The sequence below is a fragment of the Brachyhypopomus gauderio genome, chromosome 13, assembly GCF_052324685.1.
Source record: "Brachyhypopomus gauderio isolate BG-103 chromosome 13, BGAUD_0.2, whole genome shotgun sequence".
NCBI classification, from domain to species: domain Eukaryota; kingdom Metazoa; phylum Chordata; class Actinopteri; order Gymnotiformes; family Hypopomidae; genus Brachyhypopomus; species Brachyhypopomus gauderio.
Genome location: NC_135223.1, coordinates 17984027 through 18003363, shown reverse-complemented (window position 1 = coordinate 18003363; position 19337 = coordinate 17984027). Strand labels below are relative to the sequence as shown.

General features: G+C 41.9%; 1 protein-coding gene across 3 annotated transcripts in view; it reads left to right on the top strand.

Annotated features, from left to right (window-relative positions):
- Positions 1–19337, top strand: part of LOC143474100 (F-box/LRR-repeat protein 7) — a 22581-nt gene extending 3244 nt beyond the window's left edge. The window contains exons 2-5 of one of the 3 annotated variants that reach the window (XM_076971386.1): positions 1030–1119; positions 13997–14090; positions 15892–16541; positions 18092–19337. In XM_076971386.1, coding sequence (XP_076827501.1) covers positions 1030–1119; positions 13997–14090; positions 15892–16541; positions 18092–18828 — 1571 coding nt within the window. In that variant the 3' untranslated portion in view covers positions 18829–19337. Of the gene's footprint in view, positions 1–1029; positions 1120–13996; positions 14091–14184; positions 15281–15891; positions 16542–18091 lie in introns of those variants that run through there. The other 2 variants (XM_076971384.1, XM_076971385.1) reach the window with 2 other exon arrangements.

Genomic DNA, 19337 nt, shown 5'->3' with positions numbered 1-19337 from the left:
TTATGACTCAACAGATGATAAAGTAGCATTAAAATTGCATCCAAACCAGAACTAAGCCACATGATTAGTTCTGGTGAGGGACCTTAGCAAATGATAACAAATATCACTACAAAACTTGGTCATATAATGTCATGTCATGTGAATAAGGATACACAGATTATTTTGTGAGCACCATGAAAAGTGTCATGGTCAGCTGAAAAAGCTGAATAAACTTGAATGTGTTTTTTTACATTTGGAAGCCTAGCTTCCTGAACACTGGACATCTTTTAGTTAACTCTAACATTTTCTATTTAGTTATGACATTTTGGTTTATGCTGTTTCGATGTACATTTCTGTGCCAGGATGTTAATGTCATAGTCTTTTGTCTCAGTGTACTTCATGTACCCTTTCAGCTGTAAATGAATAGTTTAGGTTTCTCTGGGTTTTTGCTGGTATAATTAATCAACTGAAGTAAATTGTAGTGCTGAGAATGATGTTGTATTCTATTTATAAGTTTTTTTTTTCCTCACTGGCCTAAGATGTCTAAATATGTCACTAGCAATGCAGTCATGTGGTATCATATAGCTGAAAATTCTGGCAGTGATAAAGTAAAGCAGTTTCTTCCAGGTATTGTTCCAGTGGAGGATAATGGACGGTCTTTCACTGGCGGAACACATAAACCAATGGGGATTAAATTTTGTTCTGCTTCAGTCCCTATGAGCACTAACTACTGAATTTTCCTAAAAATTCTTAATCATGAAAACCTCAAACCTCAAGTTGGGAATAGAAATAAATTGCATTTCCACAACACTGGTAATTATTCGGCAAATGTCTGGCTTTGGTTATATGATTACATTTTTACTGCATCTGTTATAATATTGACTTGCAGTGGGAATGCTCAGCCTTCTCCCTGACCTGACACTAAACACTAGCTACCACACTGGTGTGCCCAGGCAGCAGTCCCAACACACTCGTAAAAATGCACATGCTACTACCTAAACAAACAGGTATTATACCACGACCATGTCCAACTCTGTTTTTTTCACACAGGTAAAGGAAGCTCTAGCGTTTCCTCCGACTTGAGCTCCAGCACAGATCATCCACCTATCATAGCTCCCAGGAATGTAGCTACCAGTGAAGGTAAGGCATCTGGACCTCATTACAGACCAAATTCTCTCTCTTGTGCTCTCTACTGCTCTCATGAAATACTGGCTATTTTTAGAGGCACTTGTGTATTCCTAGGATAACCTGAAATCAAAAACAAACCTGCCATTCCAAACAGCATTAAGAACCCATAAAGCGTTCATCTTTTGAACTGGCTGAAAGAAGTTGAATCATTTATAACTGGAATGTTTTATGCAATGTTTCATCTGTGACTCTTAAAAAGATTTTTCAGAGGTTTTTGTGAAATTTCTAATGTCAGTAAAACCCTATGGACCCCATGGAAAGTAATGACAGTGTTCCTCATTAATTCCTTAAAATAAGATTGCATGTAAGATGCTTAAGTTTGACTGTATCTTCATAAATCTGATACAGTTTTAAACCTTTAAAAACATTCATAAAACTATCAAACTATAAAAAAACTATCAAAAGTGTTACAGTATACCACCGATGATTAGTTGGTTTGGTAAATACAGACAGATATAAAAAAACAAGTCCGTAATCCACAAACAACAAAAATCAAGATGCAGACTAACGGTAGATTAACAATAAATTCCAACACCCATCCAAAGAATCTAAATCTAGAAAGGCACAAATTTGACAAACCACAAAACCACTGCTTCCAACATTGCTCACAGCAGTAGTGGCAAGACTGTGCAGAGAACATAGATAATTCTGAACTGGTAACTGGTGTGAGAGGCTGGTGCCCATGGTCAGAAGGCTGGTGAAGGTAACCACTAAGAGGATCTGACAGAGAGGACTGTGATGTTGTCTCTCACATACTCATGTGAAAATCAACTCTTTGCAGCCATCTGGTCTTGGTCTGGAAAACAAAAACAAACAAACAAACAAGAAAAAAACATGAACTAATAAAACCAATGGAAATGAATTAGAAGTCATGTTCATGCATCCTCCTGTTGTATTTTTAATGGAGGACAGGTAACTAACTCAGCCTGGACCAACCATGTATGCCTTTAAAGGTTTTTAGGCATATTTTGAGACTCAAGCCATGCTAAATTTAAAATGTCATGTCTGTGCATGGAAGCTGTTTTTTGATGTATTCTCATGACTACCAACAACCTCAGTATGCCTTGCTTGCGTTCTGTCACATGACAGGGTCTCTATGCACATGGGAGAAAAGTTTGAGCATCCCTTGGTCTGCTCTGCTTCTGAGTGTCGAGTTGTCCCCTGGGTGTCTGCATCTGTGGCCTTTACAGGCTGACTGCTCAATAACTCTTCGGTTGCAGAGAAACGTCCTGTTTTGTCTCCTGTCTAACTTGTGGAAATGTCCAAGGAGTTTGGTGATTTTTTTTTCACCTCTTTTAACCATTATCAGTTTGTAGTTCCTTTATTAAAGCCATCTTGTTGATAGTGACTGGAGAGATTGTGTTGGAGCTGGATGTAACGGTGTGCTTATAGGGCCAATGTGTGGTTGGCCCCAAGAGCTGCTCTGTGAACACTAGCCTTCCAGGAAGGTACTGTTCTCATTATTGTACAGCACTCCCTCTTCCAAGGCTGGATGCCAATAAGGCAGGGTGCCAATAAGGCTGGGTCCATATTTTGCACCAATGCCATTTTCTTGCCCCAAAGCTTTTTCTGCATAAGCCGGTGTGCAAGCGGCAAGCGGCAGCTGCACTCTGTGTCTAGGGACTTTGTGCAGTGAAGACTCCACAGGTTTACCGTCCACATCTATTTCATGCTGCGCTGTGTAACATTAATAAGGGTGGAGTACTCCATGCTGATTGCTTTTGCAGGTCTGTTTAGGTTTGAGGAAGATGTCGAGGAAAAGCAAACATGATTTATGTTAGGAAGTAAGGACTGAAATGAGATTCTTAGATTATGGAAGACAGCAAGAAGCTTAGAGATTAGGGGTCTCACAACTGTAGATGAATCTGGGGCATTGTAGAAAAACAGCTTTTAGACCAGAGGGCTGTTACATCTACTGTCTACTGACCTTGCTACTGGTTGCTTAGTAGGGTAGTCTCGGTACTCCAAAAGGGCCCTTGTATCAAACAAGGAATGGGGGAAAAAATGATAAAACACAGATATAAAACAATTTATATCTGACCATGACAGACATAGGTCATTGGTTGTTTTCATTTGCTTTGACAAAGGCCTCCTTATGTCTGTAGACCTTAAGCTATTTCCAAGATCTTATGTTTTATTACTGATGACTGCATGTGCAGGCACACACACACACACACACACACACACACACACACACACACACACACACACACACACACACACATGGAATGATCTAAACCACTAATGTGGTAAGGATCTGACCACAAGATAACATGCCTATTGCCCAGTAACACTTTACTGTCAGTGGCTTTCATAGATATTAGCAGGAGCCTGTTAGAGGTTGGTGAACTAGTGTTGTGACATGCTGCACAAATTTATGCACATATATATATATATATATATATATATATATATATATATATATATATATATATATATATATATATATATATATATATATATATATATATATATATATAAGCTCAGGATTGAAGTCTATTTTTTTTGTTAATGTAAATGTGTCTTATGCACGGAAAACAACATTGTCTCAATAGAAACAGACAGATTATTGTCTGACTTATTGTCTGATGTAGGAGCTGACCACTTCTGGACAAACAAAGTGAAACCCTGTCCAAATGAATGGTTGATTTGTTGGAGTACTACACAACTGCTTTAATCATGCATTTACAGAAATGCATCTTATGGATCTTAACAGGTAACAACTTGTGTTCATGAGAAACTTCAGCAACACTTGAAAACACTTGTCAGAAAATACTCAGTTGTCTTGACAGGCTTTGTCACCTACCTCCCTGCCCAGGTAATTACAGTATGCTAGAAATAGCCAAACCACAGGCCAAGCCAGAAACCCAGTGCTGCCCTCCTGTTGTATACAAATCACTATGCTGCCTGAATGGTATTATATGCAAGCAATTCATGCTTCCTAGTCTATAACTTTATTTAGCCTGTGACAAACTACAGTGAGTGTAGGAGTCTAGTAGTGGTGTGAAATGATGGTTGAGTTGATGGTCCCATTGGATGAACAGTTCAGCCAAAAAACTTCAGCTTTCGCATTCTGGGTCTGTTTTGGATGATTCAGAGGTTCCTGGATGGAATACTAGGGGTTTAAGGCATTTTTGGAGTGAACACCTGCAACCTCAGACTGTGCAGTGTGGAATCAATGACATCCCTCTGTTCAGCTGGTGTCCGGAGCAGAGGCGGACCACCCTGCCTCACCCCAACAGCATGAAAAGTTAAAAAAAAAAAAAAAAAAGCAAAAAATAAGATTTCTCTCTGGATAAACAATTTCTTTGTTGTCCTGATGTTAAAAAGTGTTTGAGTGGCGCTCAATGAGAAAACCCTGTAGACAAAAATAAACATTTTCAACACCAGATTTGTTATTCAGTCGGGATGATTTGACTATGTAGACTAGACTTAGTCCTCCCTTATGTCTTCCTTTCAACACAAATACACCATGACATCTTAACCTCCTTCTCTCTCTGAAAAAATAGATGAATTTAGCAGTTCTTAGGCTTATGTCTTGCTGTTCAATATGAGTGAGATTATCCAGAGGTAGTCAGACCGACCGGTTGATCCATCTCCAAGCTCTGTGTTAGGCATTCCTCACTTGGGATTCAGTTCAGTGTAAACAATACAAGTTCAAGTCTAGTTTGGGAATAACTGTGTGTAGTTGGTTTTCTTTGGCATACTAGTGGATGAGGGGTATGGTCATAAGTGTTTTACCACAGAGGGCACAACGAGGAAGTCCTCAGCGTTTGACCACTGTTTTGGGACTAGGGTCAGTATTAGCCCTGCTGCTAGCACCACAGGGTCTTCTGTAATTGAGGGAGTTCTAAGTGATCCATTTGACGGCTGTTGTAAAGAGAGTTATTAGGTGACACAGAAACATTGTTGCTGTAGTTTTCTTTTTTTCTTTTTTTCCTAAAAGTCCAGATGGTCCCTTGTCACATTTGTAAACCAGATGTGTTCATGTGAATTCCCGAACCTTTAAATGAAATATTCCTGAAACCGCATTTCAGCATCTTCTGCCTCCACGTGAGAGCTTGGACATAGAAACAAGCTCAGGCTGGTGTACAGGAACCCAACAAAAATAGACACCACATGATATTATTGCATATAATGAATCCATCACACTGCAATGGAGAGTAAGGCAAAACAAAGTAAGAGAATGTATCAGATGTGTGGCCCATAGGGATGTGCTCAGTAAGGGGTGCTGTATTCAAGCCCTGGTGGAGTGCTCCTTCCTCGCTCAGTAGATCAGCCCCCAGTGTTTCCCGCACTGACAGCTGAATAGCGGAGCAGAAGTGGACGATTTCACATGAGTTTAGAAAGGAGCACGTCAGCGGACTGCTGGAGTTGACTGACACAAACTATGGTGACGTACAGATAAGTATATTTTATAGGCATTATTATGTTTATGCACATAATAATGTGAGATTAATGCAGCCATTTATTTAGAGGATTTAGGAGTTTTGTATTTTATTTCTAATAAATGTAATATTAAGAATGGTTAATTGTACATGCATCCTGATTTTAGTTATCATGTTAAGCCATTGTAAGTGATTTCCATAAGAACACTGACTTAATAGATATTTTTCTGGGACTGCTCTGGTATCAACAACTAAAACATTTAGCACAGGCCAGCTGTTTTTCAACCGATCAGGAAACAGAGGTAGTTCAAAGAGGTAGTTCTTCCTGCTTGTCTGTTATTTTTGTGGAGGATAATCTAATAACTCTTTTTTTCCAGCTTTCGTGTCAGTATTGATGGTCTAATATGATGCGCCTAACACTTGACAGTTCATGAATAGTTGCACTTCCTATCAACTTCCTGAAGTTCATCTTGACATCCTCCTCTGTAGTGAGGCAGTTTCCTCTCTTGGATGACATTTTGTGTCATATAACTAATATTTCCTTTCCTTGGGAAATATCCTAGTCTTTTCCCCAACAGGCGTCGTTAATCACATCAGATGATGCCTCCTCTTTGCACAGAAAGGGAGTTCTTCGCTCGCCACCTCCCCATCTGTACTGGGTCGGGTGGAGATGAGCACCATCTAAATGCTCCAGGCTCCCCTGTTCAGCTTCAGCATGGTAACAGTTGTGTCCTGCCAGCCTCTGACTGCTTGTAAACCAACCAAGTCTCCATGCTTTCCATGTTTTCTTCCATTTATTTTCTCACACAAACAACGTGAACAGTGCCAGTGTGGAGCGTTCCCTTGCCAGGAACTGAAGCACTGGGTGGATGTTTGTTGTACATTGCCTCAGAGACCGTCTGTAAAATAATGGAGTTTTAAGTGGGGCCAAGTGACAGCACAAATTACTATTCGAGAGCTCTAAATAATGGCAGATTGAACTTCCAAGCCAAAACTATTCTAATAAATCAACATGTCCTGATTAACAGAATAAATGGCCAGAGACCTTCAGCTAAGTAAATACAGCATGAAGAAAGATGGAAGAATACTGTAAATGTATCTGTTTGATTTACTTTCATCATATTAAGACACATGACCTCAATATTTGACCTCATTAGAAGTTGGCATTCTAAGCAATGTGAGTGCATATGAGATGTACCGGTAGATATGAAGAATGACCTAGTGTATCTGTCTCATCATCTCTCGGTGCATTTTCGGCAGGCATGTGTTGGCAAACCATGTGTGAATCACTTTCTGTGGGAATGTAGGCTGCACCCTACATGCAACCTCACGCTATTCTGAACTCTTCACGGCTGTGTTCACCATATTGGAGATTGACTATATCTGTTACTACCGCATGCAATCATCTCACAGGTGTTGATCCTATAATATGTCCATACATTTAGCTGCTGTGTGTTTGGTGTGTTAAATTTGTTTGGAGGAAATGTGATATGTACCCAAAGCTTTCACAACAGTCTTTAATTTTATTACAAGCCTTTTGTTTTGTTCAGTCAGTTATCTTTGGTAGTACTCATAAGAAAATAAAAGAAAATAAGTAAGAGGGTTTCTAATATCGCTTCCAATATTTTACAAAACTTAAAAGGAGCCATTCGTCTTTTTCCATAATGGCTTCAAGCCGTCTTCCCTCAACAGGGCCTCCTTATCTCTAACTGAACATTCACCTTCCTCCCCGAGTCTGCTTCTTTCTGCAAGAACACTGGAGCGCTGAAACATGGGGAACAGCGCTAGGAGCGGATCAGAACCAGGGGAACGAGATAAGGTGATGAGTGGGCTTTCCCTTCTGCAAGCCAAAAGGCACAACATTGTTTGCAAGTAATGGGAGCTGGAGGACTTCATTACTTAGTGTGGACACAAACTGAGTTGAAGCTTCCGAGACTCAGAACTGCATGTATTCTGTAGACTACATGGGATCCATGTTTAGAATGATGTAACTGCAAAACACATTTAATTCTCTGTATGCAGTGAGTTTTTTAAGTTAGTTTCTTGTGTATTCCTTGTACGAGACATTTAATGTGTTCAGCTCTGGTTTGTAATTCAAACCATACAGCCATGTTCACTGAAGTTCATAACGGGCACAGATTCAACAGGTTTTATTGCTCTTAGGCTTTTGTGTGTGTGTGTGTGTGTGTGTGTGTGTGTGTGTGTGCATGAGTGTGAATATCTAAATATTGCATGATGACATAGAGCATGACATACTGCTTGTAGCACCTTCTTAATCTGTTACATACAAAGCCTACCTCCTTTTTATATGGAGTACAGATGAACCTTATTTTCAGATTGTTTTGGGTTCAGCTGTTTAATTCAGCATCTCTAGATCACAGGCTTATTGGACAAGGATCAAGAAAAGCTTTATTTAGAGGAGGAATATGAGAACCCAGCAGGAAAGAGAGGGTTTGGCTCCTATGCACCTGACCCAAATAGGTCCTGGCTGTCCTTATGACATCATGGTCTCAACGTGTTTGTTTCACTCACTTTTGACACAGTGGTATGAGAGTGAGTTGTGTTTGGGCCCTTCTCAGAGAGGACACCCTGTTGGCGTGACCCACGCATGCTGATAAATAGCATAGCCGTCAAAGGAAAGGCTGGAACCCTCAGGAACTGTGTAAGCCTTTGGCCTCCGCCTGAACTACATCAGGAGCAGGAGCTGGTTGTTTTGGGCTGAACAACAGAGCATGCCTTTTAAACTATCATTCGACTGATCCTCTGAAGCAAATTTGGGAGTTTGGGATTTGTCAAATCCAAGGATTTTTGACAGCAGAACCTGGTGTTTTAAATTGACTGCATGAAGACCTCATTTTGGGGAGTGTTTCGACATAATGTTTGGATTAGAACAAAGCCTAAAAACAGATATGCATGACATAAACTACATATGCAAACCCTCATCCATCTTAGATATCTTGGGTTTAAGAAATATGAAGCACCCATTCACTGTTACACTCAACTTCACAGATGTGCCTATACAACCAGAGACCACATTATGGGATTTACCACAGTTTGCCTCTCATCATAACTAAGTGCAGGGGGTCTCCTAATCTCTTCATCCACATGTGTGAGATGTATGTTGTGTGTGTGTGTGTGTGTGTGTGTGTGTGTGTGTGTGTGTGTGTGTGTGTGTGTGTGTGTGTGTGTGTGTGTGTGTGTGTGTGTGTGTATCAGTGAGTCTACTGCACATATGTGCACAGTTGAAGCACAAGTTATGAAGTTTGTCACTGGAAATTCAGAGCAACTGCTCTGGGCCATTTGCTGCTTTGTATCTTTTCTCTTTAGCAGTCCTTAATGTGCTATAGCATTACCTTATACACTAGTTATACATCACTGCTTGATGTGGTAAGCCAGTAAGTGAGGACACCAACTCTGTTTTCCCGCAGCAACAAATCTAAAAGCTGGAATATTAGTGAGTGAATTATAGAATTATTGGAATCCTACTATGGGGGGGACGACAATATCACAATGGTGTCTTACTAGAGTGTGATGGAAATTCCAGGCCTTAGCAGAATAGGATAAATGCAGTGAAGGAGAAGAAGACCACTCTGTTGTCTTCACTGGTGAGTCCTCTAGAAAGGGGCCAGTGCACAAACCCTGAGTGGATGTGTTCATTTGGGACGCAGTGCTCTTACACCTCTCTGCTCCACCAACTACGCATGCGAGCTCCAGTGTCCTGCACTGGAGCCTTTGTGATGTTCTGAACTTCCTGTAGTGAAAGCCGGGTTGCTAGGAGGCTCCTGTGCCATTTAGATCTCCCAGCTACCGGTTATCTAAACAGGCTCTGCTGGCTTGTTTTGGAGCACAGCCCACATCAAGTCTTTAGCATTGAATGGAATGGCAGGCGTGTTTACCCATGTGATTTCCATTCTGTTTTACAAGTAACAATTGTCTACCAAGAACTCAATTGTAGCCTTGATGTTGTATTTTCATATGGCCTTGTTTTATTTAATACCACATCTTCACTGCTTCACTCTTTGGATGGGTTGCAAATGTTTTTGACAAAGCAATGGATTTAATCTTTTAAGTCTGTGCCAGAGAACACTGTTCTGTTTCTTCAGAAAAGTTTTTTCATCACTGCATCGTGCTGCCTCTTGTCTGTCTCATAGTGACACTTTCACACCTTTCACACCTGCATTATTGCACAGAAGTGACATCCAGCACTACGTTTGGCAGTGAGGATTTAGCAATGAGTGGCAGAAAGTTTCTCAGACTCCCTCAAGCTCATGGATACCGTTTGGCAGGAGTGAGCACATGGAACGGCCCGATGGAAAGGAACTCATCACAAGAGTGCTGGCACGGACATGATGGTTTTGACTGTCTAGCCAAACACTTCTGCATAAGCTCATTGGCATGAGTGCAGTTTGTTGCGTTTAGAACATATGAGAGTTGTTGAGAGGAATGGTTCATCTCACTGCTACGCTCTGGGTCCCTGATTAATGGTTTAGCTGGTTTTATACCTCTAGTTGGCTCTGTAACAATATAAAAAGGACTTTCATTTCCAAAATCAAGGGATGTTTTTCTTAATCTTCAGCTCCAGTGATAACTGGAACTGACATTTATTCTTTAGCCATTCTATTGTCTTATTCCACCTTCCTTCCACATGTATTGACATATGCTGTCAAGACCTTTTACAAAGCAAACCAATAGCACGTCTGAACGGAGAACAGAAGATCTCTTTAAAGGTAAAGGGACTTCAAAAGCCAAAAATATATTTTGAGAACTTAGTTTTAATTGCAAAAATACATCTGGATCAAACGTGCATCTCAAATGCAGTTTCAAATTCAGATTTCTTTGGGCATTTCTGAAATAAACATCAGCCTTTCGATGTGTTGGAATGTTTTAGTGTCACACAAATGGCATTGCAAAAGACTTTCCCACCATTGTCATATTTGATGTCCTGTTCAGTGGCACATTAATGGAGTGTGATCCATTATTTTCTACTTTATAGACTAGATCCCAAAATATAAAATATGGTTGCCTTCAGCTAAGGATCAATCCACAGGGAGCACTGTCCATGAGTCCAAATGCTGATCACCGCTGGTTTGTCCATCACTGGCAAACTGCGGGAGCCAAGATGCCGTACTGTGGTTACCCACTTGAAATGCAAAAGGTTTTCTTTTGCAAGCATTTTCCCCTCTTTATTGTGTTCTGTCCAAGTCAAAGACCAGCTGTTTGACCTGTTTCTCTCACATATCTCAAACCAGTGGATTCCTCCACCATATGCAAGCACTGGCGGTTCATGTGAAGGGCAGAGTGCTAAAAAGACACAAGTCTCATTATATGATCACCAACGGTAGACTGATTAAGGAATATGGATCAAACAACTATTTAGAAACAATTCAGATTTACATTAATTGTGAATAATTCAGTACGTGTACTGTGTTCCTATCAGAACTGGACAAGTACCATTTTTTTTTTTTTTTTTTTTTTTTTGCACTTTCTTATAACCTTTCCAAAATATTTTATTTACTATTTATTTAATGGTGTTTTGCTTTTCCTTTCATATTTTGTCTATTGGGTAACCAATAATTTTTCTGTGCCAAATATATTTGTTTTATTATGTTTAGTTTATGAGTTGATTTTCTATTGGGGATAAATAAATGAATAATCATGCCAGCAAACTAGCCAGTCAGTACAGTTAAATGATTACATTGTCCATTCTGGGTCTACTGTGTTGTTGGGAAAGGAAAAGTGCTTCTTCAGGGTTTGGTTTCAGTCACAATAATAAAACGACTGAAACCCCTGTGGTTGTAATGTGACTGTGTGTGGCATGTTCTAAGCACAGCATGCTGATCCTGTACACCACCTCTGAACAATACTGATGAGGGAATGAGAGATGAGAACTACCTTGCTGCTGGGATGCCTTATTTTGTTTCTCGAACAGAAATTAGTTACTGAGAAATACACTGTGCTACTGACAAAAGATAACCAGGTGTTTGCTCTTAGAATAGAGCTAAAACAAGAACAGAAAACCAAATGTCATCCAGCTATTTCTGCCAGCTGTGAACACTAGTTGTAGAGGAGGGAAAGGGAATGTGGGCTAATTATTTGCCCTCTGATTTGATGTTTGTGGGACACACCCTGCATCAGGCACACGCGTTGACTAATTGAAGCTTTTGGTAGTGTCTTCTTAGCCACTAGCAGCTGGACCAAGCACATTCTTTTGATTATGACTTGGTGGGGTAGTTTTTGGTATTTAATTCAATACAATGGGGTTTGTACTAAGAAGGTTTAGTAAAAAGGAGTAGCATCAAATATAGAGCACAGTGGTTTTCTTTGGATATGCTGCAATATACATAGGTTACTTCAATTTATTGTTTAATAGTTGAGCTATTCCAACTTAAATTTCTTTGTATCCTCTTTTGAGATGTAGTTCAGATCACAAATCATGTATGATAGCAAACATTAAATAACTTGGAGCACTCATGCTTCTCTAGTAGCAGTGTTACAAATAATTGTGAATACCCATAACTTAAGTGGCGTGCCATGTGTTGTATTTCCTGTTGGCGGGTTTATTGAGATTTATTTGGTACTAATGTTCCATTGTTCAGTAGAATTAAGCTGACTTCGCATTGTGTAAACACTGTTCATGCATGCAAACACTGGACATGAAATAAGATGTAAGCCATTTTGAAGTGCTGGGTTAAACACAGGGCTTGTGAGACATAATGGTAATCATTAGGTGGCATAGTGCCATAATGGCAAGCAGGAAAGTTCAACGTGATGTGGTTCACTAAGCAGAACTCCCATGGATGGCGAGGACCTGCCCCATGCAGTTTACCAGGGGGCACACAAGTCCCCTTCCCCAGGGACCAGTCCCAGCTGTGTACACAGAGTGCTCAGAGCACACAGAGTTGAATTCGCTCCATGTTACGTCCCTGCTGTGAATGGCTACGTAGCCAGACCACCCAGGACTACTAGGAATTGGGCTCTGGAGGGACTGGTGCACGGAGCCAGGATCACGCTAAACCCTCTCCTCTCCCAAGTTCCAATCCTCTGGCTCTCCCATGGCTTCTTCTTACATACTAAAACTGATTGGGTCCTGATGCAAGTTCATGTGGTGGTCGTTTTGTGTGCTAGGGTATACAGTTCAGACCCTCATGGTGCCACACTTAAACAGTGGGAGTATGACAATTAAAACTTCCCTCTATAACACTGCTTGTGCCTTAATACTTTGACTGTTACTGTCAGAGTTTGTTTACTAAACCAGTGAGCAGTGCTATCAAAGTAAATTGTGTAAACCAAGCAAATTTTCACTTTAGAAGCAATTTGTGGACATTAAAATGACTCGGTCCTTAGCAAAACATTTGGTATTTAAATAAATGACCACATTACCAATTTTCTTGAATAGAAGTGGACAGAGAACTATGAATAACACTGTATATGTGTCACTGGTGTACGATTAGGACAGTGAAACGATATTGTGGATATATAAAGGGATCAGCACTTTGGTGCTAGTAGCCAAAGACATCTTTTTCCTTTCTTTCTCTTTCTTCTTCTGCTTAATCTTTCAGACTGCTTCATTTGAAGCTATACATATATATGTCAGGTCTGGTTCCAGACTAAAAGTGAGTGTTGTACCTAGTCCAAGACCATGGTGGCCACTTTATTAACCCCTAAACGGAGGACCTTACACTCCCCACAGGAGGATGTGCAGGACATGGAGGTATGACAATACAACACACCAAATGAATACCACACTCTGCTAGTTAACACAGTGGACTGAAATCCACTCTGAAATCTGTAATATAAATTAATGTCTTACCCTCTAAATTTGCCACCTGCTTGCAGTATTTAAATCTGGCATAGTGTACAGAAGGCATGAAATGAATCTTTCCATCTCTTTGAAAGGAAAGAATGTGATGACTGCAGTTTTTTTGTTTTTTGGTATTTTCACACCATTTAAAAGAACTGGATAACATGTAGAACACAGATTTCTGTGGATATCCGGGAGGTGGGGTATGGGGTAATTTATTAGACCAATTAGACCTATTTGCTTTAATGTGTGTTTCACACCAACAAAAACTATTTTGATCAATGTATTGCAACTCCCAGTTCACTCCAGATGACAAACAGGTGTCCATCCAGGTGTTCTGCAGCCACAGGAAAGCCAGCTGAAGATACAGAATGTCTGGCATAAAACCGGACCTCAGGACACCCATCCAAGGCTACATTCACTACTTAAAAGAAATAGCTTTGGTTATCGCTGAGTTTTAAAGCTCTTGACAGGTCATAGCAAGATCTTAAAACTGTAAAGATTTGATAACATTACTTAATTACATACAACATAAAACCTGAAATGTTATATAACAGATGTAATTTGTCCCCTACTGTTCTCTAAACAGTACTGAGTGGATGCCTGATTTGTTTCTGTATATCTGAGAGATGGTGGGGAGTTTTTGATGTAGATGTCCACTGTCCTAGTGAAGACATCTTGCTCCCTGGAGGGAGTATCTGTGTATGTCATCATGACCTGGCCACCAGACAGGCGTCAGGTCATCTGGAATACAAATCACACACACACACACACACACACACACACATTCCTGTCTTACTATCTTTGTATTTCAAATGACTTGTGTATTATTTTAGTTAAATAACATTATGTCAAAAGCCTAATTGCTTCATATGAGTCAGATATCCCTGCAGTATGTCCCAAATGTGATATTTTCCTCCCTTGTGCACAGACACATACTGTACATATACACACATACAGACACATATACAAACACTATAATCTCAGAGATCTACAAGGCAGACAAAGAGATTTGTTTGCAATGTACTATATACTATAACATATTAAAGAAAAGGAGCTGTCTGCCTGTGTTGATGTATAAATCTTTATGGCAGCCACACAGACAGCCACTGTCTCTGTCTGGACTGTCATTGTTTCTGTCTGGACATAGAGCAGGCAGACCTCTGGGAGCAAAGACTGAATTTAAATGTTCGCTGGCCAGTGGCCAAAAATCCCACAACGACCTCACCTTTGGCTGTGATAGTGGTGATGAGAGCATTTCAAACGGATGTAAGACGTTAAAATGTCTTGTGAGAAATTAAACATTATTGAACTTATAAATTAGAAAATAAACAATTATTTCAACATTTTTTTTCCTGACACTAATTCATCTGCAGGGAAGAACAACACACAAAACAGTATGAATGTTTCTCTTATAGAGTTCTTTGAAAAGGACACAACAGGCAGGTGGCGGATTTGACAGGCTATAAGACTCAGTGTTATAGGTGATGAGGGTGCTCCTAATTCTTCTAGACTAATTTGTTCTGTAAGAAGGATTTGAGCGACCCTAATGGACCAATGAAAACATTCCCTCTACAAAAGAGACATGTCACACATCAACCCTCATTTCTTCACCAAGATCATCTCCTCAAACACACCAAGTGAAGCTATGTACTTTGAGTTTGTGGAATTGTTGTGCATCAATGAGAATTGTTCATCTTTTTGCTTCTTTTGCTACGTTTTTTGTGCTCGTTTTTGTGTAGGAGGCCTGACAGCCCAGTGATATAGGGTTAAAGAGAAGACATCAGTGGATTGTGAGAGGGTCTTTTCTTCTATTTCAGTGTACCTGACTGAGTGAAGGACTTAACAGTTAAAATCCTACACAAACAGATGGCAGTGTCTTCCTTTTGAGTCTTGACAAAAGATCCCTATCTGAAGTCAAGGGGTAACATAAATTTGATGACTTTGTACATGTTAAATGTTACGGAATTCCCAGATGCTATGCGATGCGAGGCCTTGAGAACAGGGGAGAGCCTCCCACAGGTCTCTGATAGCATCTCAGAAGAGTATATTGGGCTAGAGAGCCAGTCGAAATGGCCTCTCATAATCAGATAAGGCATTCTGTGAAAGCAAGAGGAGGGCACTCACACCAGCAGTGGTGATGGTGATGATGATGATGAGATCCACACAGCAGATGTTTCATTGTTTATAGCAACCAGTAATGAAGCACCAGCCACACCAGCCTCTAGACTACAGTTTACCCTTTAAATGGGGTCCCTCTAAAACTTTTCAGATAACAGTGACACTTCAACTTAAATTTAAAAAAGACTGCAAAGGAACTCTTTGCGGAGAGCCAGGCACATCACTTGATGGATAGGGCCGAGTTAAGGTCATCTGTGCTAAAGACATTAGTCAACAGATGATATCTTCAGCATGACAACTTTTTCTACCAGATTGAAACTATTAAATGCAATCAGTTAATCAAGGTTCTCATTCACTGTAAAGGCAATGGTTAACGTTACAGTAGAATGCATCTTGTCTTGATCAAAGCTTAAGCAGTAATAATAAATGTCTTGACCTTTCTTTCTCTCCAGACTCAGACCTTAGCATGCGAACCCTTAGCACCCCCAGTCCTGCTCTTATCCTGAACCACGGCTCCTCCCCACTCTCCTCTCAAACCGTCCCGAATGGCCAAGATTCTCCATCTCCATCTCCCAGTCTTTCTGGGGAGACCACTGCTGTGGTCCACACCCCTCCAGCAACACAAGGGTGCAAGCGTCTGCCCAAGACTCATCATCCAGCCTTGGTCGACTTCCTCCCGGACCCCATCCTCCTGCAGGTCTTTGCTCACCTCTCCACACCACAGCTGTGCCGCTGTGCTCGGGTTTGCCGCCGCTGGTACAACCTGGCCTGGGACCCTCGTCTCTGGAGGACCATCCGGCTGACGGGAGAGCTGCTCCACGCTGACCGAGCCCTGCGGGTCCTCACCCACCGCCTGTGTCAGGACACCCCCAACGTATGCCTTACCCTGGAAGTGGTGGTGGCAAGTGGCTGCCGGAGGCTCTCCGACCGTGGGCTGCGGGTGGTGGCTCAGTCCTGCCCAGAGCTGCGCCACCTGGAGGTAGCAGGCTGCTACAACGTGTCCAACGAAGCTGTGTTCGATGTGGTGTCGAGCTGTCCTAACCTGGAGCACCTGGATGTTTCAGGTAAGCAGAGCAGAATGGCTTTAATTAATATATCCATGTCCTTCCATGCATTGTGAAGCACTGTGGTATCTTAATGATACCACATTCAAGAGACACACTATTATCTTATATAACCATATCCAAGTCAGCACATGGGATATACTATTAATGGGGTATACTCTTGACTACAATTTGTATTTCATATTGTAGAAAAGCTGGCATCATTCATCATGCTGCCATTTGCTGGGAGAGTAACTCATAGCAGTGATGCTTTTTTGGGAAGGCTGGGAAAAGCATTAAAGAATTTGGGAATTACTGCCAGTCCAACAGTTCCACCCCCAGGACAGAGAATCTCAACCTCAATGAGACAGGAAGGGGTGGTCTGCTGCTTTCATTAATGGACTAACACTCTTAAAAATCTTTGGGGGTGGGGTGGAGCAGCTAATGGAGGACCAATGAGGAAAGGAAGCCAGCCCTGTGTCATAAAATAAGCCCTGTTTGTTGTGGTTGTACATGCTGAGAGAGAAAAAAAGATCACTTCAAATAGAATGGGGAGCTGACACTAACATTCCCTTTGATCTGGAATCTTGCCCAACTTTTCTGTGTTTGTCATTTTTCTTGGATTTTTTTTTTTCAGTTTCTTTGGGTTCAGAGACAGAAGTATACCATTTGCCAAGATTTTGAAGTTTTTAAAGAGATGTAACACACATTCTTATGTGTGCAATTGTTGTCTTGATTATCTCACCTTTCTGATAAAATCCGCACAAAAGCTAAATCTGGAAACATGCTGGAATTTACAAACTGAAGTTTAAAACCATGAACAATCCTGTGTACCTCTGAACAATTCATAGAATAACTTTGGGAATTGCAAAAATCACTTAACACTGTCTTAGCATATAGTAGGAGCTCTAAACAGTGTGCAGTGCTTTATATAAGCACCCACATTATTTATCATCCGTGTGTAAAATGAGACTAAACAGAGACACAGAGCTTAATGTGAAACATTATGCTTACATCCCTCTGCCAGCTCAAGGACATGTAGGCTATTTGAGATGAGGACTGGGGGCCTGTACTCCACCATAACATGTGGAAGTTGTTCTCATTAAAACAGCAGTGTTGTAATGGAAGTGTTTGCTGGCTAATTCTCACATTTAATTAATTACTTTCCTCTGGTCCTAAAAATAAAACAGTATGCTTGGCATCATCTTGTTATTGACAAACTGGAAACTACAGGGAACAGATGGGCTCACAGCTAGTTACCTTAGGCTAGTCAGTGTCTGGTTAATAGCACTATAACAGGTTCAAGTGCTTTGCAAATAGCTTGTGTGAGACCGTGAGTAGAACATTGAGACAGACGCTAGGCCATTAGGTACAACAAAAAATATTATTTGTAAAAAGATTATTTTTGTGTGAAATTACAATGCAGTCTTTCTTGGAACTGCATCCCAAGGTAACAAACTCCCAAAGGGAAAGTGAGTGAGGGACTACTTTCCAAAAAATATATAAGCACACCACTTTTGAAGATGTCCGGATCCCAGTTCATGCCCGACTTTTTCCTTCCCGTCATCCAGGCTGCCCTAAAGTGACCTGCATCAGCCTGAGCGAGGAGCCCCCCACGCAGCTGTCTCCGCTCCTGGGCCAGCAGATCAGCCTGCGCTACCTGGACATGACGGACTGCGCGTCGCTGGAGGACGAAGGCGTGCGCGCCATCGCGGCACACTGCCCGCGCCTGACGCACCTGTACCTGCGGCGCTGCGTGCGCCTGACGGACGAGGCGGTGCGTCAGCTGGGACTGCGCTGCTCGTCTCTCCGGGAGCTGAGCCTCAGCGACTGCCGCCTGATCGGCGACTTCGGCCTGCGCGAGGTGGCGCGGATGGAGGGCCGCCTGCGCTACCTGAGCGTGGCGCACTGTAGCCGCATCACCGACGTGGGCCTGCGCTACGTGGCGCGATACTGCCCTCGGCTGCGCTACCTGAACGCCCGCGGCTGCGAGGGCCTGACGGACCAGGGCGTGGCTCACCTGGCACGCAGCTGCCCCAGGCTGCGTTCGCTGGACGTGGGCCGCTGCCCGCTGGTGTCGGACGCGGGGCTGGAGGTGGTGGCGCGCTGCTGCGTGGGCCTTAGGAGACTCAGCCTGAGGGGTTGTGAGAGCGTGAGCGGGAGAGGGCTCAGGGCACTGGCCACGGGCTGCCCTGACCTGCAGCTGCTCAACGTGCAGGAGTGCGAGGTGCCTCCCGAGGTTCTGAGGGTGGTCCGACGACACTGCCGGCGCTGCGTGATAGAACACACCATCCCAGCCTTTTACTGACACTACGGCCCGAGAACTGCCTTCCGACAAGCGGATCGTGTTACTTTCCGTGACTTAGTGTGTTGCTGTGGAGTGTATGAGGTTTGAGATGACTTGGTGTGCAATACATGCCTCTGTTAAAATAGTATGCAGGCCTTGCCAATACATGATGTGTCCAAAAGTATTTATCAGACAAAAGGGTTACGTTACTATATTATTCTAATGATGTTTGTGTACTTTGCATTCCCAGCTTGGCCGAGATCAGACTCATACTGGGCCTGCAGCATTACAACTTCTTTACCTTTTTCAATCAAAACATTTAGATTTGAAACCTTTTTTGGGCATTTGCATTCTTTTGTCCTTTGCCTGTACAGTACTCTGTTTTATGTGGATATTTGCACTTTAAAATTCATCTATGACAATCACTAGCAGTGTATTAAAAAGTGTCATATTTTATGTTACGGGGACGTTAGTTTGAAGAAATGATACACAGAAGGATTGCTGCTACAAATAAAGGGCTACTTATTTAA